Source organism: Cucurbita pepo, chromosome 18, assembly GCF_057944985.1.
Source record: "Cucurbita pepo subsp. pepo isolate OVF chromosome 18, ASM5794498v1, whole genome shotgun sequence".
Taxonomy (NCBI): domain Eukaryota; kingdom Viridiplantae; phylum Streptophyta; class Magnoliopsida; order Cucurbitales; family Cucurbitaceae; genus Cucurbita; species Cucurbita pepo.
In genome coordinates, this window is record NC_141815.1 from 743,298 (window position 1) to 767,952 (window position 24,655).

Consider the following 24,655-nt stretch of genomic DNA (forward strand, 5'->3'; position numbering starts at 1 on the left):
TAAGAGACCAACTCATCAAGTGAATACTCTATGACAATAATTACGACATTTATAGCAACGACGATGATCATCACTAGAAAAAAGCCTAACAAGCCATATAAATCAACGAATTTGGATGACTCCCTCGATAGCAACACTTTAGAGACTTCAAAACCTTCTAAGCCTTAGCTCAATATCGTTTTGTAGTTCGTACGTGCCTCTAGAAGATGAATCACCGACAATTTACTCTATAACTTGTAACGTAAGGTTACCTTAGCTACGTAGGAGAGTGTCGAACAAAATCTTGCACACATTTTCCTTGTGAAAGTTCATTTACTCGAACTAGATTCGTATGATAATCTATGCTATCTTAGAAATTGATGCAACCAATTTGGCATCTCTTCCCGAGTTCGTGGATGAATATTTTTGAAATGTTGGAAAGTTTAATGAGTTTCGATCCTAACAAACCTCAACAAGTAGGGATTACAATCTTTGGAAGCTCAAACGTAACTCAGACTCATCTCGAAGTAGTCATTTGTTTACATATGAGTGTGACGTAACTGTAGCTGTGCATTTGTTTACATATCGATGTGATGAAACATAACCATCTTAACAACTGAGATGTATCGTGTAAAGCCACTTCTAACCGTTCGGTGATTGAAAAGTTCTTTATTACATATACACAAAATTTTTTTTATTAAAAAATACGATTTTATAAAATTTATACACATGTAGGGGGTGTACACGAGTTGAGCTCGGGAAATCTTTTGGAACAAACTAAATTTAGGGTTGGTTTGGATGGTGACCCTAACAATCCGAATAAAATTCACAACCCAACCCAATTCTCGGTTTTCAGGTTGGTTTGTCGGGTTATTTTTTTATTTATTATTATTTAAAAAAATTATATTTATCTATAATACATATTACTCACATCTACCGTAAAAATTAAATATTCTTAATCTGCGTAATAATCATAAACGTGGGGTAAGGTTGAGTTGAGTTGAGTTATAACCCGGTTTTGGTCAACTCGATCGAAAAAATATCAATTCATGAATTGACCCAAATTTTTATTTTTTAAAAATTCAACCCGACCCAAAAAAAAAAAAAAAATATATATATATATATATATATATAACCCAACCCGAACCATAAAAATTAAATATTCTTAATTTTCGTAATAATTCTAAAAGTAGGGTAGGATTGAGTTGGATTGTAACCCTATTTTCGGTTTGACCGTCAACTCGACCAAAAAAATATCAATTCATGAATTGACCCAAATTTTTATTTTTTAAAAATTCAACCCGACCCGAACAAAAAAAAAAAAATATATATATATATATATAACCCAACCCGAACCATAAAAATTAAATATTCTTCATTTTCGTAATAATTCTAAAAGTAGGGTAGGATTGAGTTGGATTGTAACCCTATTTTCGGTTTGACCGTCAACTCGACCAAAAAAATATCAATTCATGAATTGACCCAAATTTTTATTTTTTAAAAATTCAACCCGACCCGAACAAAAAAAAAAAAAATATATATATATATATAACCCAACCCGAACCATAAAAATTAAATATTCTTAATTTTCGTAATAATTCTAAAAGTAGGGTAGGATTGAGTTGGATTGTAACCCTATTTTCGGTTTGACCGTCAACTCGACCAAAAAAATATCAATTCATGAATTGACCCAAATTTTTATTTTTTAAAAATTCAACCCGACCCGAACAAAAAAAAAAAATATATATATATATATATAACCCAACCCGAACCATAAAAATTAAATATTCTTAATTTTCGTAATAATTCTAAAAGTAGGGTAGGATTGAGTTGGATTGTAACCCTATTTTCGGTTTGACCGTCAACCCGACCGAAAAAATATCAATTCATGAATTGACCCAAATTTTTATTTTTTAAAAATTCAACCCGACCCGAACAAAAAAAAAAAAAAAAAATATATATATATAACCCAACCCGAACCCTAAAAATTCAATATTCTTAATTTTCGTAATAATTCTAAAAGTAGGGTAGGATTGAGTTGGATTGTAACCCTATTTTCGGTTTGACCGTCAACCCGACGGAAAAAATATCAATTCATGAATTGACTCAAAATTTTATTTTTAAAAAATTCAACCCGACCCGAACAAAAAAAATATATAACCCAACCCGAACCATAAAAATTAGGTTGGATAGTTTAGGTTAGTCGGGTTCGAGTTATATCGAGTGGCTAGTGGATTTAAATGGGCCATTTGTAAACGAATTTCCGGTTTAACGATTCCTTTTATGAGGCCCATTTATATGAAAGCCCAAAACTAAAAAGGGTCCTAAAACCCTAGTTCATGTTTTTCCCCCTTAGCGACGGCCACTTCATCTCTTCGCTCTCTCTTAGGTAATTTCCTTCTCCGCATCTCCGTCGTCGATTATCTCTTCTTCTCTTGGTAGACCTTCAATTTCTCTCTCTGCTTTCTTCTGAAATTTTCATTCATCGATTTGGGTTTTCATTTTTGGGATTTTCTGTTGGCGAAACTACGCTGAACTCCGAGGATTACAATCGTAATCTTCCTCGGGTAATTGCGTTGTTGTGTTTGATATTGTCTGGCGTACAATTTGATTTTGCGGGATGTGTTTTTTTAGATCTGGGAGGAGGGGTGTGTTCTTGGTATATTCTTTCTGGACTGTTTTTGGGAATTATTAGGTTAGAGATAGTTTGGACTTTTTGTCCCTTTAAAAGAGTACCTTTTTTGTGTGGAGATCGGCATCCAGTCTGATTTTTGTGGAAATGATGTGCTACTTTGTACTTGTGATCGAAATTGTTTTGAGTCGTGGGAGGGATATCTATTTTGGATGTATAACTGTATTACTGTGGAATTTTTTGTTAATTCTGATTTCTATCAATTCTGGTGTCAATAATGTGTGTTTCTGATTCTATATTTTTGGACGGTTGGGTTGTAAAATTTCAACTACCCCATCGTTTATTTGAACTATAAATAGATGAGGTGAATCAATCGAGATTCCTCCCACAAAAAAAAAAAAAAAAAAAAAAGTTATGATAGAATTTGAATCACCCTGTTATTCGGTATCAACTTCGATATTGGTTCTCAGTAATGCTCATGAATTTGTTCGTTGGGGTGTCTCAGGTCATTCAACGTTGCATGCTGTCGTTGGGTGAGCTAAAGATTGGATTGAGATATGGCGTCTTTCTTAAAGCCAGAGAATGCTTTAAAACGAGCTGAAGGTGAATGAGCATAATGTTCTCTTTTGTGGTTGCAATAGATTGAGTTGTATTTGCGAGCATGCCATAAGTTTCTTGGCACCTTGTTTTAGTAATATGTCTGGTTCTTTTGATGGATTCTCGTACTTTAAGCCCTCAAAATTCAATGAATGTGCTCGTTGGGAAGTCAGTTCAGCACTCTTGTTCTGAGTGAGATTGAAAATATGCATTATTAGTGTGTTGATGACTGTGGATTTAGTGATATGACTTTTGGAAGTTTTCCATTTAGTTTGCTTCATTGTAGTCTTCACATTACTTTTGAAATTTAAGTTTGATAACTTGCTCTAGCTGTTGTCACATGTAAGTAATAGTTTCTTTTTTTGTGTGTGTGGCATATGACGTATGAGCACTATAGTTAGACAGCATATTCATGTTTTGAATTTTGTGTTCTCATGAGGTTTTTTTATTGTGGAAACATGCAATTTGGTTTTTCATCATTTTTAAGTGCTTCTGAACTCACTCCCTTTTCTTATTTTATAATATATCTGTATAACATAATTTGAACGGTAGTTGGAAGATTCTAGAAAATCATTGGAATAGCCCTTTTCTAATTCTGGACATATAAAATGTCAGTTTGCTTTTGTTTTGACTTGTGTTTTTGTTACTTGAGTTCCATATTTGTGTTTCTAGTCCACCACTGTTGATGTATTCGCCCAATTTTGAAATTTATGATGCATCTCTTGTGTGTTTTTTTTAATTTTATTTTATTCTTTTTGTTTAATGTAGCAGTGCAAGTATTTAATTTGTTCTCCTTGCATGTATTCAGAGCTGATAAATGTTGGCCAGAAGCAAGATGCTTTGCAAGCCCTTCACGATCTTATCACTTCAAAGAAATATCGAGCATGGCAGAAACCTCTTGAGAGGATTATGTTTAAGTATGTTGAGCTCTGTGTGGACATGAGGAAAGGAAGGTTTGCTAAGGATGGTTTAATTCAGTACCGTATTGTTTGCCAGCAAGTCAATGTTACTTCTTTAGAGGAAGTAATCAAGCACTTTATGCATCTTTCCACTGAGAAGGCAGAGCAGGCTCGTAGCCAAGCTCAAGCTTTAGAAGAAGCTCTGGACGTTGATGATTTGGAAGCTGATAAAAGGCCAGAAGATCTGATGCTTAGTTATGTCAGTGGTGAGAAGGGAAAGGATAGATCTGATCGCGAACTTGTTACCCCTTGGTTTAAATTTCTGTGGGAGACATATCGTACAGTTCTTGAGATACTTAGGAATAACTCAAAGCTGGAGGCACTTTATGCGGTAAGTCATGAATAAATTGCTAGTTATTTAGTGTATGAGTTAGTACGTTAATTTTTTCTATTTATATCTTCTAAAAAATTAGAAGTATATCATGCCTTTAATTTTTAGTACTATGGTGGAAATTTCATTTGGGCTTGGGCGTAGTAGTTAAAACCATCATATTATCACTCAGCATCCTAATGGTTCTAATGGTGGAGGATTTAAGAAAGCTTTTACCATCAGTAGCTGGAAGTTATATAGGGCTCCATGACTTTTAGTTAAGAAATTAATTTTTTTGGGGGTTGAGTTACAAATTTAGTCTTAAAAACTTTCAGCTTTGTGTACATTTGGCCCCTAACTTATAATAGGGCCATGAGCTTTCAACCTTGTGTTCAATAGGTCAAGAACTTTAGAGTTGTTGGACCTATTAGACTTCATTTATTTTTTTACGTCAAATCATGTCGTGGGACCTATTCAACACAATTGAAAGTTGAGGTACATTTTAGACATTTTCAAAATTCAAGGACCTATTAGACTCAAAATTGAAATTTCAGGATCAAATAGACATATATAGACTCAAAGTTGAGGGACCTTTTAGATATTTTCAAAATTCAAGGACCTATTAGACTCAAAATTGAAATTTCAGGATCAAATAGACATATATAGACTCAAAGTTGAGGGACCTTTTAGATATTTTCAAAATTCAAGGACTTATTTAGTCTTTTTTATTGATAACTTGAAAAATATGTTTTAGTTGGTTAATGTTATGAAGATTGAGGTATGATGTGTTGAACCTTGGGTGGGTAGGCTGGTTTTTTATAAGACTTCTTTGAAGTTTCATTCTTTACCTTCTACATAACCCAATTTCGAGAAGAGGAGGATACAAGGTCACAGGCCTTACTCAGTTTGGACATTATTTATTTAGCGTGAATTACCACTTCAATAGCAAGTATACTTGTCATGGTCTCCTCTGTATGATGGTAGAAGGATCTGCATTTTTATTTTTATTGTCCTTGATGTGTTCTGTACAGTCACTCGATGTAGCATATGTAGAATTTTGTAACTAGATGTAATATTTCTGCTGGTGTTTTTCATTTGTAGATGACAGCCCATCGTGCCTTCCAGTTCTGTAAGACGTATAAAAGAACAACAGAATTTCGCAGATTATGTGAAATTATCAGAAATCATCTTGCTAATCTCAACAAGTATAGGGACCAAAGAGATCGACCCGACATTTCTACTCCAGAGACTTTGCAGTTGTACCTTGACACTAGATTTGAACAACTGAAAGTTGCCACAGAGCTGGAGCTCTGGCAGGTCTGAATTGTTCATTTCAGTCATTTTTCTCTCAATATAGAGAAGTCGTTTAATGTGTAGATTCCCAAAATTTATATCATGATTTTTCTCTACGAATAACACAAAGTAAAAAATTTCTTTCTCACCGATATTTGCAGGAAGCTTTTCGTTCGGTGGAAGATATTCATGGTTTGATGTGCATGGTGAAGAAAACACCTAAACCATCCTTGATGGTTGTTTATTACGTCAAATTAACAGAGATATTCTGGATATCGAAGAGCAATCTTTATCATGCCTATGCTTGGCTTAAACTTTTCTCCCTTCAGAAGAGTTTCAACAAAAATTTAAGCCAGAAGGATTTGCAGCTGATAGCTTCATCTGTTCTTTTAGCAGCTCTTGCTGTGTCCCCCTATGACTCTAAACACGGTGCTTCTCATTTAGAACTTGAACATGAGAAAGAGCGGAATTTGAGGATGGCTAATCTTATAGGGTTCAATTTAGACTCCAAACTTGAAAGTAGAGATGTGGTAAAGAACTTTGCCTAATTGGATTTTCTTTTATATTTTTCACAACCTGAGCAGTACCTTACTTCTTTTCTGTTTATTCATCCAGCTTTCAAGAGCGAATCTTCTTTCTGAACTGGTATGTTTGATTCACTTTACTTTAATATTTTTTCAACTCTTCCCCTCTTATCCTCTAAAATTATAATACTTCAATTGGTTCACCTTTATTTGAAGCTAGAAGGGTGGATAGGAAAATTCTATACCTTGACGAATTAACTTCGAGCTTCCTATTGAAAGTTTAGCAACTAATAGTGATTAGCTTCGTACCAAGTTAGTCAAAGAGGCTCTTTTATTTTACTTGTGCAATCATATCTACCTCCCATTTTATACGAAGAATTGTCTTTTCATTTGTAGTGAAAATTGTTTGCAAATATGTAACACAACCTTTAGTATGTAGTCAATAATTCTAGTTCTATTTGCTTAGTATATTTCTGCTTTCCTCTAGGTGTCTAAGGGAGTCCTGAGCTGCGCAACTCAGGAAGTTAAAGATCTCTATCATCTTTTGGAGCATGAATTTTTCCCTCTTGATCTTGCAACCAAATTGCAACCTTTATTAAACAAAATATCAAAGCTTGGAGGCAAGCTTTCATCAGCTTCATCTGTCCCTGAAGTGCAATTATCCCAGTATGTTCCGGCTCTTGAAAAACTTGCTACCCTGAGGTTGCTTCAGCAGGTACTTTTTGTATATCCTTAATTCATTGTGAATGTTGCTATGCTATTTCTTCATATATGAAGAAGAAATGTTGCTTGGCAATCTTGTTTTAATCCACTGAACCTTTTATTTATCTATGTTATGCCAGGTCTCCAAGGTGTATCAGACTATGAAAATTGAGAGTCTATCTCAGATGATCCCATTTTTTGATTTCTCAGCCGTGGAGAAAATATCAGTTGATGCAGTTAAACAAAATTTCATTGCCATGAAAGTTGATCATTCAAGGAACATTGTGTTATTTGGCACTTTGGTATTGAAAGTTTCTTGGACTTCTTCGTTATCTTTTTTGCTTTAGAGAGAAGGCCACTAATATTTGAGACATGCTCGATAATTGCATCTCACTTATAATTTTTATATATCCCATCTAATTATTGTGTGCTGCTTAAGATTATAATTTAACCCTTCTGATTTAAGCCTCTGCCTTTTTTGTATGCGTTAGTTGACTTTAAAGGACGACTTTATCTTCATCTGTTTGTTTATATTAGGATTTAAGGTATTTTAAATTGATGCTTTTGTTTTTTATGGATCAATTTAGGGTATTGAATCAGATGGGCTTCGGGACCACCTGGCTGTTCTCGCTGAATCCTTAAACAAGGCAAGAGCTATGATCTATCCTCCAGTTAGGAAAGTATCAAAAACAGGTGAGATACTGCCTGATTTAGCAGATATTGTCGATAAGGAACACAAGAGGCTGCTTGCTCGGAAATCAATAATTGAGAAAAGGAAGGAAGAGCAGGAACGACAACTTTTGGAAATGGTACTCTAATCGAATTGTGAATGCCAGATTTTTTTTTTTATTTATTTTTTTTTTTTGTGGTGTATAAATAAAAAAAATGTAATGAACTTTGTTTAGGAACGTGAGGAGGAATCAAGGAGGTTAAAATTACTGAAGATAACTGAAGAGGCCGAGCAGAAGCGCCTAGCTGCAGAATATGAACAAAGGAAAAACCAACGCCTGCGTAGGGAAATGGAAGAGCGAGAACTTGAAGAAGCACAGGCTTTACTTCAGGAAGCTGAAAAGCGTGTTGGTAAAAAGAAGGGAAGCAGGAAGCCGGTTCTTGACTCTGTGAGTTTTTGTTTTTTTTTTTTTTAATTCTTTTTCTTATTTTGGAAGGATGTAGAATTGATTAATAACAATTGGTATTAATCTCTAGGAAAAGATGACGAAACAAACTTTAATGCAATTGGCCCTTACGGAACAATTAAGGGAGAGGCAGGAAATGGAGAAGAAATTGCAAAAGCTAGCCAAAACTATGGATTATCTAGAAAGGGCAAAAAGAGAGGAGGCTGCAACTTTAATTGAAGCTGCATTTCAGCAACGTTTGCTCGAAGAGCGATTGATTCATGAACGTGATCAGCAGGTCATACTTTCCTAATGATTTTGTTAACACGTTAAAAGAAACTATGACTTTGATTATATGCTTTTGGTTGTAGTCTTTTTATTGTTATTATTGTTTTTAAATTTTGTTAGTATATTTAGGGAACAAAGTAAAATAATTATGTATATGGTTATATCATCTGTATCACACATGCCATCTTATGTATCATATGCATCATGATTCTCCATTTATGAAGCGTTACTGTCAACACATTTCTGTATTGTGAGGGTGGGAATAAAACTAGCAGAATACTCACTACTACATTCATGGAGGCTCTCCAGTCGGATAAAAAGAATCAACTTTTTTGATAAGTACTTTTGGTTAATGCGGAGAGAGGGAAGTTCTTATCTCGGATAGGATCGCTGTAATCCTATGTGAACTTCATAAAGCTGAACTGATGCTTTTGCACATTACTTATTTAGTGGATTTACGATTTTCAAGGATTAGTTTTAAGTTTCTGAAGTCAAATGGTTAATTTTGTCTCTGATTTTACCATACACGCTTTGGTTGTATGGATTCCATTTATTCATTTTCCTCTTCATATTATTGTGCTTCAATTTTTGTTATCAGATTTTTTATTTCCACAGTTAGTATGTTAATAATTAATTGATGTTTTTATGTTCTATTTTATTATTTTTTCTTTTCTACTTTTCAGCTGGAGGTTGAGTTAAGCAAGCAACGCCACGAAGGTGATCTCAAGGAGAAGAATCGATTGGCTAGAATGTTGGAGAGTAAGGTAAAGTAGTTTGCTTCATATGGCTGTATTGGCTTAATCTTGATCTTTGTCTACTCAAAGTTTTAGGTTTCACTTGGTTATAATGATGAAAATATTCATTGATATGTAGATATGATCTTTGATATGTTGTATAAATACTACTAATATGGTATATAAATTATTTAGAAATTTAAATAAACCTTAATTCATTGATTTAAACGAAATTTATAAATTATTTGATTTCTATCGATGTTGATATTTCACGAACCCATGTATAATTAACTTTTAACCAATAATGATTTTTTCTTGTTTAATACTACTAATTTATATTATCAAATTCATATGAATTGACATATCAATGCAATGTTTGTATAGGAAGCTATGTTTTATACTTCAGCGTACCTACAAATATGTTTTGACCACAATTTACTATTTTTTATAACTAGCATAAATTCTACGCTAGTTTTTTACATATATTACATGAGCGCTTCTTAAGGTTATTTTCCATATAATTTATTTAGGTGAAATTCAACTTAGGTTATTTGCCATAGGCTCATTAGACTGTTTTTTTTGCTCTCTGTTCTTTTTCTTTATTATTTACTGAATTGTACGAATCTTTGCAGAATTGACTATTGGCATGCTATTAAACTTGACCTTTTGTTCTTTGTTCTTCAGAAAATTTTCCAAGAAAGAGTCATTAATCTTCGCCAAGAGGAGTTCAGCAGACGCAGAGTTGAGAGAGAAGAACAAATCAGGCAAATAATTCATGCTCGGAAAGCAGAAAGGGAGGCTAAGAGGAAGAAAATCTTTTATGTAAGGCGTGAGGAGGAGAGGATTCGAATATTACGCGAAGAGGAGGAAGCACGCAAACGTGAAGGTATTTGTTCAACATCATTTGTCTTTTTAAAATTTCATTTAACATTTGGGGTCGGGGGTGGCGGGGGGTAGAGAATCGAACCATCCACCACCATCTACAAATCTACTAAACCCCTTTGATGCCTGTTTTGTTTTCCCCATTTTTGGGTCCAATGATCTGAATTTCTCATGAAGTATGGAGGGAGGGTGTCTGTCAAATATCTGAGCTTCTGAAATGTATCTTCTCAAACTTTTTTTGGGGTCTCCTGTTTCTCGTTTGTTCGATTCTATAAGTATTTTTGGTGATCATTAATTATGCTTTAAAAGTGTGCTTGGTTGTGTAGTTTCCTTTTCTGCCTATTATCACTTATTGCATCTTTCAAACTCCGCAGAGGCCGAGAGGAGAAAGAGGGAAGAAGCTGAACGCAAGGCTAAATTGGATGAGATTGCTGAGAAGCAGAGACAGAGGGAGCGAGAACTGGAAGAAAAGGAAAGGCGGCGGAAAGAAATGCTGTTTGGTGGTGGAGCACCAGCTGATGCACCTTCTAGACCTCATGTTGCTCCTGTTTCTCAACCTCTGGAGTCCGGAGCTGCTGCTGCTCCTGCTGCTGCAGCTGCTGCTGCCGCCGCCCCAGCCCCAGCGAAGTATGTGCCTAGGTTTCGACGGACTGAAAGCTCTAGCCCTAATGCACCAGCACCTGAATCTGATCGATGGGGAAGCAGCAGGTCCGATAATCGACCATCTCAACCAGACAGCTGGCGCAGTGATGAACGCAGATCTGCTTTCGGAAGTTCAAGGTCATCTTGGTCGTCATCCCGAGGTCCTAATCGTGGTAGCTCAGATCGCTGATTGTGGCAAGGCAGGTCTGGCAAAGTCGGTATGAATTGGGAAGAAAAATTTTTGGTTTGCTTGAGAAGTTAAATCATTTATGGAAAAAATAATCAGTTGTTTTTGGTACTATTGGGAAGGGAAGGGAGAAGGGAAGGGGAAGGTGGTCTTATGTGTGGTGCTGCATTTAGGTGGCGGAAGGAAAAGACTAGTGGTGGATGAGTTGTCCATTTGTTCTCTAATTATATGATGAATGTACTGCATTTCATTTCATGGCTACCAATTTATAGGCCTGAATTTTCTTTTCCACAGTTCTTTTTTTTCGTTAGTGAGATGAACTCTGCTGCTTTTACAAGCATTTTTATGGACTTTATATATATGTCAATCTGCCATTTTTAAGTTATTTCTTCTATTCCTTTTGAATTTACATTCATTTCACTGACATGTCTTGGTTGTGGTTGTAGCGCTGCTACTTTGGCACACATTTTATGCGTTTGTGTTGCTAGATTGACCGTGCGAAACTGATGGAGAAGAAGAGCAGAGTACGTAGTCTAATGTGTAAATGTATTGATTTAGTGACTCTAATTTCTAGCCTTGGTTTAGGGTTTAGAGTTTAGGGTTTCGGGTTTAGGTTCATTTCCTAATCCTCCCCTAGTTCAATGCAATTTAGAGTATAGTTCTGGGTATTCTTATTGCTGCTACTTTGGCACACAATTTATGCGTTTGTGTTACTAGATTGACTGTGCGAAACCGATGGAGAAGAAGAGCAGGGTATGCAGTCTAATGTGTAAATAGATTGATTTAGTGACTCTAATTTCTAGCCTTGGTTTAGGGTTTAGGGTTTTCGGTTTAGGGTTTGGGTTCATTTCCTAATCCTCTAGTTCAATGCAATTTAGAGTATAGTTCTGGGTATTCTCATTACTGCTGTTTTGGCAACAATTTATGCGTTTGTGTTACTAGATTGACCATGCGAAACCGATGGAGAAGAAGAGTGGGGTATGCAGTCTAATGTGTAAATTGATTGATTTAGTGTGTCTAATTTCTAGCCTTGGTTTAGGAGAGTATAGTTCAGGGTATTCTCATTGGTTCAGGTCATGTTTGCGAATTGTCTCTAGTTTTTAGTCCAATTTGGCCTGGTTCACTACATTCTAGATTGGTTTCGCTACCGTTTTAACCGATTCAACAGTTTACGTTCATTTTCTAGCTTTTCTAGCACATGACTCAGAGTGGATCTGCAGGATCTCAAATGAATTGGCTTATTCGAAAAAATCTTGTTGTTGGAAGATCTATCTCATGTCTGTTACTGCACGGTTTCACTCCACAAGAACTCCGAATCATTCTCTTCGTCAGAAATGATCGGCGTGCCTCGAAATGACCCAACTCAATAGGGAAATCCCAATTCATTGGGCCTTTCGATACAATCAAATAGAAAGTCCCAAGGGTGCCATATTCTAGGAGCCCAAACTTGTGATTGAATATATCCTCCTCTATCTGTTGCGGGTTGAGGACTCCTCCTTCCCCTTCTTCAAACTTCGATTTGTATTGTTCATAGAGAAATCTCTGATCAACGATAGAACAAGATCTATTTTGTATCATATCTAAGGGATTCTTGGGTTCAGACCGAAGAAGCAATGTCACTCGATCATTATCAAATCGACTGCAATCTTTTCCTGTCCGTGATAAGTAGTCTACGTGTAGGTTCTTAATCGTGTCTATAGTGGATGTTAGGTACCACACTCGTATCTTGAACATGAAACATGTTGGCTCTTGTCTTAAGAACCTAAGGTTTAGTCGTGCTTTTTGAGTCCATAACTTAGTTCTAATCCAATGACCTTGGTCCTCGATTTCTGGGTTCATATGATTAAGTCTAAAGGTTATGAGGTCATGAGAATAGTCTTGTTCCGAGGGCCTCGACCAATTTTGAATTATTTATAGGTCCCTTCATTTCTTAATATTTGTGGTAACTATATGCCTATCTAACCTCAATGAAGTGGTTTCTTATTGATTACTTCGAATGATTCGTATTGAAGTGCGTGAGTTTGTAACATGCATATTTTTGTTTCCTATAAGTGACGTACTCGGTCAATATAGAATTTTAAAAAGTCGAGTCGTTACAAGCCAAATTGAAAAAAGTCGTAATGAAAGAAAAAAAAGTACATTATTCATACACTTTAACGTTCGTCTCAAACACGTTTACTGGTATCATAAAACCATCGTTTCAGATCTTTGAATGGTAATGTTCTATTTTTGTAGTAGCTAATGTCTTCCTAAATAAGTTTACCGGGTTATCTTCCGACAAATTCTTTTTGAATAACATCACCATTTTCTTCAACATCGTAGATGTCTAAGCTTTGATGAAATATGAACGGTTTTACCTCGTTTAATATATCCTCGATGTATATATTCTATTTATTATCATATGATGTTGTTAGATGATCTTTGTAAGAAGAAAAAACACGTAAATTGATCTTAGTCGTCGACATTCTCGACTAGTCTCGTTATCGCTAGGGTTTGTATAACAGTTCTACACGTAGTAAAAGTTATATCCATATAAATAGAGGTGTACACGGATTGGGTTAGGTTGAGTTAGAAAAATCTTTTGGACCAACCCAAAATTTCAGTTTGGTTGAATTGGTGACCCGAGCTACTCGAATAGAGTTCACAACTCAACCCAACCCACTATATTTATTTTGGGGTAGGTTGGGTTGAATTGCCCGACTATTTTTTTTTTTATAATTATTTTTAAAAATATCTACTTATCTATTATACATGGTTCATCAATAACTAAAATTTTATAAAATTCAAATATCAAATATTCACGAGTCGCAACGCATCTCTAACACAGGTTACAAATATCAAACATTCTTAATTTTCATAATAATCTTTAAAATAGGATTGAGTTGTAACCCTCGGGTTGGTCGAGTTGACCCTGACCAAAAAAATGTCTACTCGCGAATTAATATGATTTTTAGGTTCAAAACTTTGACACAACCCGAATTAGAAAGAAAAAAATTTAAGTCAACCCAAGTTTTATGGTTTGAATTGGATAGTCCGAATTGATGGAGTTCGGCAGTGGCTTGGTTAAGGGAACCCACCGGAGCTGTAGCGAAAGTGAGTCCTCATGGGGCAATTGTCACAGCTTATGGACCCAAACCTAGGTGATCTATCCATGACCAGGATGAACCTTGGGTGAAACTTAGTGGAGGTCCGAACCGACTAATGTTGAAGAATCAATGGATGAGTTGTGGTTAGGGGTGAAATGTCACTCGAACCTAGAGCTAGCTAGTTCTCCTCGAAATGCATTGAGGCGCAGCAGTTGATTAGACATCTAGAGTTAAACCACTGTTAACTGACTGATGTTGAAGAGTCAGTGGATGAGTTGTGGTTAGGGGTGAAATGCACCTCGAACCTAGAGCTAACTAGTTCTCCCCGAAATGCGTTGAGCCGCAGCAATTGACTAGACATCTAGGGGCAAACCACTGTTAACTGACTGATATTGAAGAATCAGCGGATGAGTTGTGGTTAGGGGTGAAATGCCACTCGAACCTAGAGCTAGCTAGTTCTCCTCGAAATGCATTGAGGCGCAGCAGTTGATTAGACATCTAGAGTTAAACCACTGTTAACTGACTGATGTTGAAGAGTCAGTGGATGAGTTGTGGTTAGGGGTGAAATGCCCCTCGAACCTAGAGCTAACTAGTTCTCCCCGAAATGCGTTGAGCCGCAGCAGTTGACTAGACATCTAGGAGCAAACCACTGTTAACTGACTGATATTGAAGAATCAGCGGATGAGTTGTGGTTAGGGGTGAAATGCCACTCGAACCCAGAGATAGCCGGTTCTCCCCGAAATGCGTTGAGGCGTAGCAGTTGACTGGACATCCAGGGGTAAAGCACTGTTTTGGTGCGGGCCTCGAGAGCGGTACTATATCGAAGCAAACTCTATGATCTCAAAATAACAGGGGTCAAGGTCGACCAGTGAGACGATGAGGCATCGTCAAGAGGGAAGAGGGAAACAGTCAGTCTGTTGTATTATTAGTATAAATATATAATGGTACATACTAACCTTTAGGAAATATTGGCGAAGGCCTAAAACCCTCCTTTTACCCTCATCGAATCGACACACTTCCATTTCTGCTCTCGCTCGATCAACATGAATGCAGTCGCAATGAGATTCCTCAAGGATTTCAGGATTTCTTCTTCATTTGGTACTCTCTCTCTATCTCTCTCTTGTTTGATTGATTAAGGCGTATGTTCTTTATGTTCTACGAGCTGAGGGAATTTCCCAAGACGTTTTCTATGGTTTAGTGTCGAAAAGGTCGTTTGATTTTTGAAAGACGCTTTCCGAATTTTTGCAATTTGATCTTCGGAGTGGATTTTTATCAAATATACGTGGTGAGCGAACTTGTTTTTGTTTTAATTTGAGAGGCTGGATGAAAAACTTGACTAATCGTATGTATTGGGTGTCTATGTGTAATGTTTTTGCTGGAGTGGTGGCTTGATTACTTATTGAACGTTTGATTGTAGTGGCAAGTAGGCAAATGAGCTCAAAGTTGTGGTTATCGACTAGTGCTTCTGGAAGTGGCATTGATGTTGAGAAGAACAATGGAGATGAAGAAGAATATGATGATTTTTTTAATGATAAAATTGAATTACAGCCCCAGGGTGTGGATCCCAGGCGAGGTTGGGGATTTCGTGGCGTACATAAGGTATCTGATCTTTGTCTACTGATGTGTTCCATTTCTAAAAGTTGGGATTTGAAATCCGGATGCTGGGAATTTCACCCAAATAGTGATGTTTAGTATCTCCAATCTGTTATTGGGATGATTCTTCATGTTTTTGGTGATTGTTTTACTTTTATCAAATTTATAAACTATCCAAAATAAAAGAACAGCTTCTATATTTTTGGTTTTTAGAAAATGTGCCTAGTGCCTTGCCTTCTTTTGTTCATTTGTGTACTTCCGTATTTTAGAAAGCATAAGAATGGGGTATAGCGAGTAAGTGAGAACCGTTGTGGGCAAAGAAAGAACGAGAACTTATGTGGCTAGAGTTTGAACTTTAAAGTATGATGTAAGTGGTTTGGAACATTAAATATATGTGTGTTATGAAACTCTTGGGATTTGATCTAACAAACATGTTGAAGGACAAGATCTTTAGATCTAAATTATCCAAGAACCCCAAAAATGATAAGGAATCAACCTAAGGGAAAGGTTTGGAACGGATTCCCTTGATGATCAAGATCAAGAATAAAGGGAACTTGTTTCTGGACACGTGATTTGAATCACTCCACAAGATAGCTTGATCAAGACTACTTGACTGACTCTAGCATGCAAATCTAAACACAAGAACTGCAAAGGAACAAGCTCATGCCTTAAGAAGCATAGTATGCAACTTTCATTATAATATCCAAAAATCTTGATACTAAAGCAACAACATGAATATGAATGCCTATTTATCACCTTGAAAATAAACCTTATAGTAACCTATGGTTAATTGAAAGGTTGTAACTTTTATGGCCATCAAGACCATAATGGCCACTATCTAAATGTGACTTATAATCTTAAAGATAATTTTCTAAAAGTTAAAAATATAATAAAGTACTTAAATCTTTGTGGTATGATTAATATATCTTATTTCGTATCAGTATATGTGATGTATCGTATGATTCCAGGTGAACAGGTAGGATGAGTAACTTCTTAGATAGTTCGGAAAGTCTTAAACGAATCACTTGTAAGTGAGACTTGAGAGGTATTATGGGCAACAATTAGAGTGAGTTTGGGAGAAACCCAGAGCTCTGTAACTTTGGTGGTTCTGGAATCTGTCGCTGATTGTGAAAGATTTATTCTCACATGATAATTGGATTCATATCAGCTATTTATAGATAGATTATACAGCATAACTAACATTACCTGAAAGCCTAACTAATCAGCTAAATAGTTAACTAATTTTCTTCTCCTTTAGTGTGTCTGTTCTCATCTTTTGTGGAATATACCTTTCTCTGTTTGTTATCCAAACGAAAATAAGAACAAAAAACAAAAATAAAAACGCATCTGAATATATCAGACAATAGTTACCTCTGTTTAGCATTTGATTAAATATCTTCCTTGGAGGGTTACATCACAATCTTAGGTATAAGTCCCACCCCAACTAAGCAGAAGAGATTATATTTGATTCAGGTTATTAGATAATGTGAAAACGAGGTAAAAACCAGGAAAATCATGTCTCTTTAAATTTGTTATCTTCTGCAGAGAAATAAGAGTTCAGTTATCCCCAATATAATGTTTATTCTGTCTAAAAGTGTAATCAAATGTTTGCAGGCAATAATTTGTGGAAGGATTGGGCAAGCCCCTGTGCAGAAGATCTTGAGAAATGGGCGCACAATAACAATCTTTACAGTTGGAACAGGAGGGATGTTTGACCAACGAATTGTTGAAGCAAAAGATCTGCCAAAGCCTGCTCAGTGGCATCGTATTGCTGTGCATAATGAGCCTCTTGGTGCTTATGCAGTTCAACAACTTGTTAAAAAGTATGGTCTGAACTTCTCATAAAACTAGTTTGTTTGTACAATTTCACTGATTTTTGGTTAACTATCAGCGCATCGGTTTATGTTGAGGGCGACATTGAAACCAGAGTCTACAATGACAGCATCAATGGTGAAGTCAAAAATGTCCCAGAAATATGTGTTCGACGGGATGGTATTACAATACTTACTATTATCTTTTGATTTCCTTTTTGAATGTTTCTGTAATAGCCCAAGTCCATCGCTAACAGATATTGTCCTTTTTGGGCTTTCCCTTTCGGGCCTCCTCTCAAGGTTTTTAAAATGCGTCTTCTAGGGGGTGCTTCCCACACTTTTATAAAAAATGCTTCGTTCTCCTCCCCTATCGATGTGGGATCTCACAATCCATTCCCCTTTGGAGCCTAGCATTCTCGCTGGCACTCATTCCCTTCTCCAATCGATGTGGGGCCCCCCCAATCCATCATCTTCGCGGCTGGCACACCGCTTCGTGTCGACCTTCCTTCGGGGCTCAGCCTCCTTGCTGGCACATCGCCCGGTGTCTGGCTCTGATACCATTTCTCGATTTGTGCGTGTCATCCTTGTGCAGGGGCCATGCTAATCTTCTCTGTATCGTTCCAATTTTATCGGATGTCCTTTTTTTTATGTGAGATCCCACATCGGTTGGGGAAAAGAATGAAGCATTTTTTAAAAGAGTGTGGAAACATCTGCTATTCCTAGCAGACGTGTTCGAAGAAGACAATATTTACTAGCGGTGGGCTTGGACTTAGGCTAGGGCTATTTCAGTATCTTAGATTAATAAGAAGAGTCATCATCTTATTACTTCTGTACGTTCTGCATCTACTTGATTTTTTCGTAAAGGTCATTTTAAGCATCTAAAAGGGCGTGCTTGGATATTCATAATCATAAAGATTAAATTATCATATTAGTTCATATTGTTTGTACTTGATCTTCATTTAGCTCCTATTAGATAACATTTTAAATTTGATCCCTTTTATTTTATTTCGTTTTTCAGAACTTCTCTAGTATCACAAGATGTTGACAATCATTTTACATAACATATTCTCTTTAGATTTGATAGAAAGGTGATAAGTTAGTGTCTAAAGAATGTGTATCAAGTCAGAAAAGTGGCAGGATGTGGTAAACCATAAGCATTCCAAGACATAACCAGTCAAAGGGAACAAATTGAAATTAAAACTATCCTAATCTTTATATGGTATGAACAGTAAATTATTCACGACCATGAACAGCTAATACTTTTATTAAATGTTGGTTCAAGTTTGATCTGTGAAAGACCTTATGGGGGACCCTTTTAACTGCCATCCTTCCTTTTTTGCAGGGAAGATTCGGCTTTTAAAGGCCGGAGAAAGTGCCAGCAATATTTGTCTGGACGATTTAAGTGAGCTTTCCAGATAACATTCTGTATATGTGATTACTAAACATGGAACAATGCATTGCATGACATCTGATGTGTGTTTTTTTGTTTGTTTTGTAATTGACAGAAGAAGGGTTGTTTCAGAACGAGACATAACATGTTGCCAAAAAGAGACGGTATTACTTGCCATTCAAAGATTAGCTATAATAGTTGAGTACTGAAACTACCAATGCCTCATAATCTCTTCTTGCAATTGTTTAGTTTATTAGCGTTGTAGCATTTTGTTCTTCAAGGCTCTTAAAAGCCAGTTTTGTGTTAGATTGGCCAGGGATATTGTTATAGGCTCACAAGAGTTGTCACTGCTGATGATGCCTTTATTCTTGTTTAAATGCACTTCTCCTAACAAGTGATGGCATCATAGTTTTGAAATCCGCAGATTAGACAAAGTTCAATAGAAGACTGTTAATTGTTAATGCCTCGTTTGATAATTATAGAACGCCGCTGCTGTTGAAGTGATAGCAATAATAAGCGGGGAAGTTGAAGCAAGAGGTATTCAAAGAACTTTTGTATAATCAAACTTCTATTTCATTGGTCACTAAGATTAATCGTTCATTTCTCATTGCTTCTTTCTTTAGTCGGTCATATCTAATATGTAGCTGATAGCGACATGAGAAAACGCCATATTTGGAGGTTCAGGTTCTTGCACTGGGGAGTCGAAAACGTCGACCTCCATGAGAGGTGTAATTTTGTTACTGATTGAATCCCAAGCTTAATAGTCTCTTCAACTAGTCATTTCATTGGTTTCTAAGATTAAGTCCCGCATAATCATTCATTTCTCTTCTTCTTTCTTCAACTAGTCATATCTAAACTGTAGCTAGTAGCAACATTAGAAAATGCCATTTTCGGAGGTTCAGGCTGGTGCCAAAGAGTTGAAAACGTCGACCTCCACGAGAGGTGTAATTTTGTTACTGTTTGAATCCCAATCCCAATAGCCTTTTCAACCCGTCATTTCATTGGTCTCTAACGCAAAGTCTCGCATAATCATTCATTTCTCTTTTCTTCTTTCTTCAACCAGTCATATCTTATCTATAGCTAGTAGCGACATGAGAAAATGCCATCCTCGAAAGTTCAGGCTTTCGACTCGGGAGTCGAAAGCGTTGACCTCCAAGAATTAAAAGGGAAATTGACACCATCATCTAGACTTACAAGTAATTGCAATGGAAATCCTTGCAACGTATAAAGCAAAACAGGAGCAGATATGACAGAATGCTAAGACGACAATGGGACAGTCACAAAGAAACAGTCAAGACATTTTTGTCTGATATCAATGTTTGTCTATGTTGTCAGTGAGTGAGTCAGTAAGTCAGTCAACAGTTTGAGCAAGAAACCAAATGAAAGCAAAGCTCTTTAGAAGTCTCCAAAACATCCTTCTTCTACCAACTCTTTCTTTGATCTCAACCTCATTTTCTTACACACATCTATCTATAACAATCACCACAGGGGAAACCCAAAAAACAAGTAATGCTCACACTGCCAGATGAGGGAACAAAAAAAAAAAAAAAAAAAAAAAAAAAAAAAAATTATATAGAGTTATCAACAACATACACTATGTTATGGGATAAATTACTAAACAGTTATTGTAGGTTTTATTGGCCTTTTCCCTTCCATGGCGTCTTTCTTTCTTCTACACTTTGCACAGAGGAATGGACCTTCCCATGGCTTTGACGACGGTGAAAAGAACGGCCCCGAATTCATCGACAAATTTTCATTTGCGGGTTGATCCGCTTGACAGACTGCACATTTGCAGATCCCTGAGTTTGGATCCGAAGGAAAATCTTTCCCTAACCTGTATTTCCATTCAAAGAGGAGAAAGTTCAAGAATAAGTGATGGTGAGCATGTTTCAAGTCACTTTCAGATGGAAATTACAACATTTATATAAATTAATTACAGTACGATTTATATCAACATTGAGGTAAATAATCCTAGGAAATTTTCCTAAGACCACCTCTTTTATCAATATAACAAGTTAGGCAGAGTAGGAGTCTTAGTTAAATTGAATGAGGGATAACAAGTAAACAGCATGTGAGATCTCACATCGGTTGGGGAGGAAACGAAACATTCTTTATAAGGGTGTGGTAACCTCTTCCTAGCAAACGTGTTTTAAAAACCTTGAGGGAAAGCCCAAAGAGGACAATATCTGCTAGCGGAGGACTTGGACTGTTATAAATGGTATCAGAGCCAGACACCAAGTAGTGTGTCAGGGAGGATGCTGGCCCCAAAAGAGGGTGGGTTGTGAGATCTCACATTGATTTGAGAGAGAAACGAGTGCCAGTAAGGACGTGGGACCCTGAATGAGTGTGGATTCTGAGATCCCACATCGATTGAAGAGAGGAATAAGTGCCAGCAAGGACACTGGACCCTGAAGGAGGGTGGATTCTGAGATCCCACATCGATTGAAGAGAGGAATGAGTGCCAGCAAGGACGCTGGACCCTGAAGGAGGGTGGATTCTAAGATCCCACATCGATTGAAGAGAGGAATGAGTGCCAGGGAGGATGCTGGGCCCCAATGGGGGTAGATTGTGAGATCCCACATTGGTTGGAGAAGAGAACAAAACATTCTTTATAAGAGTGTGGAAACCACTCCCTAGTAGACATGTATTAAAAACTTTGAAGGGAAGCTCGACAGAAAAAGTCAAAAGAAGACAATATCTGCTAGCGGTGAACGAAGATGAGAATAATCCTAGAAAAATGTGTTCAGACATCATCATTTCATGCTTCAAGAACAAAAATAGATAAAATGGCAACACAAGAAAGAAAAAAACATTGATTCAAAGACAAGATTACTTCAATTTCCCAAAGAAAAGCACCAATCATACCTTTCAGAAAGCATAGCAGAGCCTTCTTCAAACAATTCCTCCACAACTCCAACAGCAGAAAGTTTGTTGGCAGATTTACCAAAGAGAGAAGTGAGCACATTCTGCTTCTTCCTTGGAGTTGATGGTATTAATATAGGTTGCTCGGATGGGATAATATCAACAACTAAGCAAGTTGTATCATCCTTCAACCCCCTTGACCGTAAAGCCTCCTACAATATGAACAGATTAAAATTCAATGCATCACATAAGTCTCAATTTAAAAAGAAAAAAGTTCACTTTCTTAAATAAGATTCAAAATCATAACTATCAACAATGTTTTTGTAACGACCCAAGCCCACCGCTAGTAGATGTTGTCCTCTTTGGGCTTTCCCTTTCGGGCTTCCCCTCAAGGATTTTAAAATGCGTTTGCTAGGAAGATGTTTCCACATCCTTATAAAGAATGCTTCCTTCTCCTCCCCAATCAATGTGGGATCTTACAATCCACCCCCCTTCGAGGCCCAGCGGGCACACTGCCTGGTGTCCACACCCCCCCTTTGGGGTTCAGCATCCTCGAAACTTGGCTTTGATACCATTTGTAGCAGCTCAAAACCACCAATAGCAGATATTGTCCACTTTGACCTATTATGTATCGCCGTCAATCTTACGATTTTAAAACTCATCTAGGAAAAGGTTCCTACACCTCTTTTGTTCACCTCTCCAATCAATGTGGGATCTAACAATTTTCCAACGCCTTAGTGGGTAGAAGTAGTAATGAGATACAAATTACAAACTACTAACTCCTGCACCTTATTTCATGAATGGGCAATCCGAGAGGACGGCATTCTAAGAAGCAACTTCCCATGGTTCTTGGGCATGAAGATAAGGTTTGCAAGCTAACTTGTTAAACTATTTGAAGTTCACAAAATTGGTAATGATTTTATAGTCATTTAACAAGGAGTAAAGACAATTAAGCTAAAGAGCATTTTCATGGAGGCCTAAGCTTCTTCTTAGAGATCTATGCCCCTTATGACCCAAAGGTGTAAGATCAAGGACATAAACTTTGTAGTCTAGCCTCAAGGCGTAAGTTCAAAAGCCTCTTAGAATGTATAGTTGAAACCCACCTTCACAACCAGCTTGGCAGCGAGCTCTGCAGGTAAACCTCGACACGACTTTGCAGCCATATCAGACGATAATGTGTCCCAAATACCATCAGAAGCAATAATTAGCCTTCCACCAGCATTAGAAAGCTGTATAATCCAGAATAAAAAGATAGCAGAATAGTCAAGGTACATTCTATTAGTAGTCAAACAATTACTGAAAGATTGAGAAGTCACCTTCACTTGCTTAACATGCGGTATTGGGACAATATATTCTCCTACATCTGTATCACCAATGGACCTAGAAAGACATAAGCCACCGGGCCAGCAGCGGAGAGGACCGACCTGCAAACGGTAGTCATAAAAAGGGATATAGTTAAATGTGTCATCATGTAATACTAGAAACAGTGGAGATGTATACAATTATACCTCATTCCCGCCAAAAACATTGAGCCTCCCAACCTCGCCACCACTTGCAGTTACACGTTCCCTCTCTTCCTCGTTTTCCTCCAGCCTATGATCAACTGTCAATAGAGAAACCACACCTCCTTGGGCGTCTAATATGCACCGTGAATCTCCCACGGATGCAACGGTAACAGTCCACCCATCAATCACAACAAATGTAACAGTAGTCCCAGAAGTTTCCCCTGCAATTAAGATTAAACGGAGCATAAGGACACGGTGGACAACGCATCGAGTATTCAGGAAGAAGTACAACAAGAAAATCGCTGATAGAATACCTTTCTGCTGAAACTCTATGTCAGTTTTAACAAAACCAGCAACTAGTGCTCGAGGAAGGGCTTGAAGCCATTTTTCTCGACTGACCCCTTGAGGAATTGCACTTAGGACATTACCCAATAAATGTTCCTTAGCAAAAATAGCCGCTGAAATGCCATTATGTCCATCAAAAATCTGCAAATAGAAGGTTCAATCAATCTCAGTATCATCCTATCCTCAGTAATCCCATTTGATAAAGAAATTTATCACTTCTAAGACTCATAATCACACTATTTTCCCAGTTCTCAATCACGGAATTCATGTCTTAGGAGAAGTATCTGAAGTATTAGATAACAAAGAGCACAATAATGTTTGAAAGGATACCGCAAAGACAGAAAACGTGGTGGAAGTGTTCCCAGGAATACGGTGGCAATCTAATTTGATCAGAAAGTAGTCCTCCCCTTTCTTTGCCAAAGCAGCCTGTCCATACTTCACAAAAGGTTTCTCAACCTTCTCGTTCCTCAGCTCGCGACCGATCAAAGTAGCGAGCGGAACGAGAGGGGGCTTAATCCTTGATACTTCTGTCTGACTCATTACATCCTATGTTTCGGCATTTGCATGAGCGCAGTGCAGCCAAAATTCCTGGTCATTGAAATCAATTAAATGAGTATCAACCAACATCTTGACCAAAACACAAACTATAGAACAATTCCCACTGGCCGATCTAAACTTTGAGAAGCCGATTCAGCAGCATATAATTTACAGATACACAAGAACAAACAAGAAAAACCTAACCAAAAATGAAAGAAATGCACAACACCGAATCCAACTCAGAAACCAAATTAGCGCCATGAAATGCAAGAACTCACAGAATCAATTGAAACAAAATTAGGGAAAAAGCAGAACCAAACGCCTCTCAAATTCGCTCTATTACAAACCTATCGTACAACAAATTGAGAGCAATTTCAAACAAAACCAAAAAGGACGATAAAAATTAGGAAAATTAAGGGACCACAGAGCTCACAGGTGGTGCATTCAATGTCAGTAGCAGATCGAGCAAAGGGGATCGGACAGTGGACAGTTCTGCAACTCCATTTCACAAAATCTTCAACTTCCTTGAAATTATCTACTGCTAACAAGGTCGATCGGATGGCGGGGAAAATTCTCAGCTAGAATTTCTAGAGAGAGAGAGAGAGAAACCCACAGTTTCTCTCAGTGATTTGATTGGGAGAGAGAGAGAGAGAGAGAGAGAGAAGGAGAAGAAGAAAAGAGA

The 24,655-nt window shown here is 37.1% G+C and overlaps 3 protein-coding genes and 1 pseudogene across 4 annotated transcripts; 2 read left to right on the forward strand and 2 right to left on the reverse strand.

Moving 5' to 3' along the window:
• Positions 1-2,246: 2,246 nt before the first annotated feature.
• Positions 2,247-11,229, forward strand: LOC111779696 (eukaryotic translation initiation factor 3 subunit A). The gene is made up of 14 exons (XM_023659813.2): positions 2,247-2,368; positions 3,117-3,214; positions 4,017-4,498; positions 5,579-5,794; positions 5,932-6,300; positions 6,386-6,415; positions 6,782-7,009; positions 7,137-7,298; positions 7,584-7,805; positions 7,902-8,114; positions 8,203-8,409; positions 9,083-9,163; positions 9,818-10,019; positions 10,390-11,229. The coding sequence occupies exons 2-14, from the start codon at positions 3,169-3,171 to the stop codon at positions 10,845-10,847; spliced, it is 2,916 nt and encodes a 971-aa protein (XP_023515581.2). The 5' UTR covers positions 2,247-2,368; positions 3,117-3,168; the 3' UTR covers positions 10,848-11,229.
• Positions 11,230-14,869: 3,640 nt separating this feature from the next.
• MTSSB (mitochondrially targeted single-stranded DNA binding protein) lies at positions 14,870-19,185 on the forward strand. The gene is made up of 6 exons (XM_023660347.2): positions 14,870-15,028; positions 15,348-15,529; positions 17,138-17,346; positions 17,415-17,515; positions 18,677-18,736; positions 18,840-19,185. The coding sequence occupies exons 1-6, from the start codon at positions 14,974-14,976 to the stop codon at positions 18,866-18,868; spliced, it is 636 nt and encodes a 211-aa protein (XP_023516115.2). The 5' UTR covers positions 14,870-14,973; the 3' UTR covers positions 18,869-19,185.
• Positions 17,881-17,991, reverse strand: LOC111780748 (U6 spliceosomal RNA; annotated as a pseudogene).
• Positions 19,186-20,104: 919 nt separating the features above from the next.
• On the reverse strand, positions 20,105-24,655 carry LOC111780070 (putative protein phosphatase 2C 5). 2 transcript variants are annotated; one of them, XM_023660344.2, is made up of 8 exons: positions 24,407-24,655; positions 23,767-24,024; positions 23,406-23,577; positions 23,095-23,312; positions 22,903-23,010; positions 22,690-22,815; positions 21,590-21,798; positions 20,105-20,558 (listed from the first exon to the last, which is right to left on the reverse strand). In XM_023660344.2, exons 2-8 carry the CDS (start codon positions 23,974-23,976, stop codon positions 20,339-20,341), a joined length of 1,263 nt encoding a protein of 420 aa, XP_023516112.2. In that variant the 5' UTR covers positions 23,977-24,024; positions 24,407-24,655; the 3' UTR covers positions 20,105-20,338. The 2 variants fall into 2 exon arrangements, with proteins under 2 accessions (XP_023516112.2, XP_023516113.2); XM_023660345.2 differs by lacking the exon at positions 24,407-24,655 and adding an exon at positions 24,252-24,368.

Coding starts and splice junctions, on each gene's coding strand:
- LOC111779696 (XM_023659813.2), top strand. CDS start 3,169: ATGGCGTCTTTCTTAAAGCCAGAGAATGCTTTAAAACGAGCTGAAG. Junction 7,010..7,136: donor CCCTGAGGTTGCTTCAGCAG/GTACTTTTTGTA, acceptor ATGTTATGCCAG/GTCTCCAAGGTGTATCAGAC. Junction 7,299..7,583: donor TTGTGTTATTTGGCACTTTG/GTATTGAAAGTT, acceptor GGATCAATTTAG/GGTATTGAATCAGATGGGCT.
- MTSSB (XM_023660347.2), top strand. CDS start 14,974: ATGAATGCAGTCGCAATGAGATTCCTCAAGGATTTCAGGATTTCTTCT. Junction 15,029..15,347: donor CAGGATTTCTTCTTCATTTG/GTACTCTCTCTC, acceptor GTTTGATTGTAG/TGGCAAGTAGGCAAATGAGC. Junction 15,530..17,137: donor GATTTCGTGGCGTACATAAG/GTATCTGATCTT, acceptor AAATGTTTGCAG/GCAATAATTTGTGGAAGGAT.
- LOC111780070 (XM_023660344.2), bottom strand. CDS start 23,976: ATGAGTCAGACAGAAGTATCAAGGATTAAGCCCCCTCTCGTTCCGCTC. Junction 23,313..23,405: donor CATAGAGTTTCAGCAGAAAG/GTATTCTATCAG, acceptor TCTTAATTGCAG/GGGAAACTTCTGGGACTACT. Junction 21,799..22,689: donor CTGCCAAGCTGGTTGTGAAG/GTGGGTTTCAAC, acceptor TTCATATTGTAG/GAGGCTTTACGGTCAAGGGG.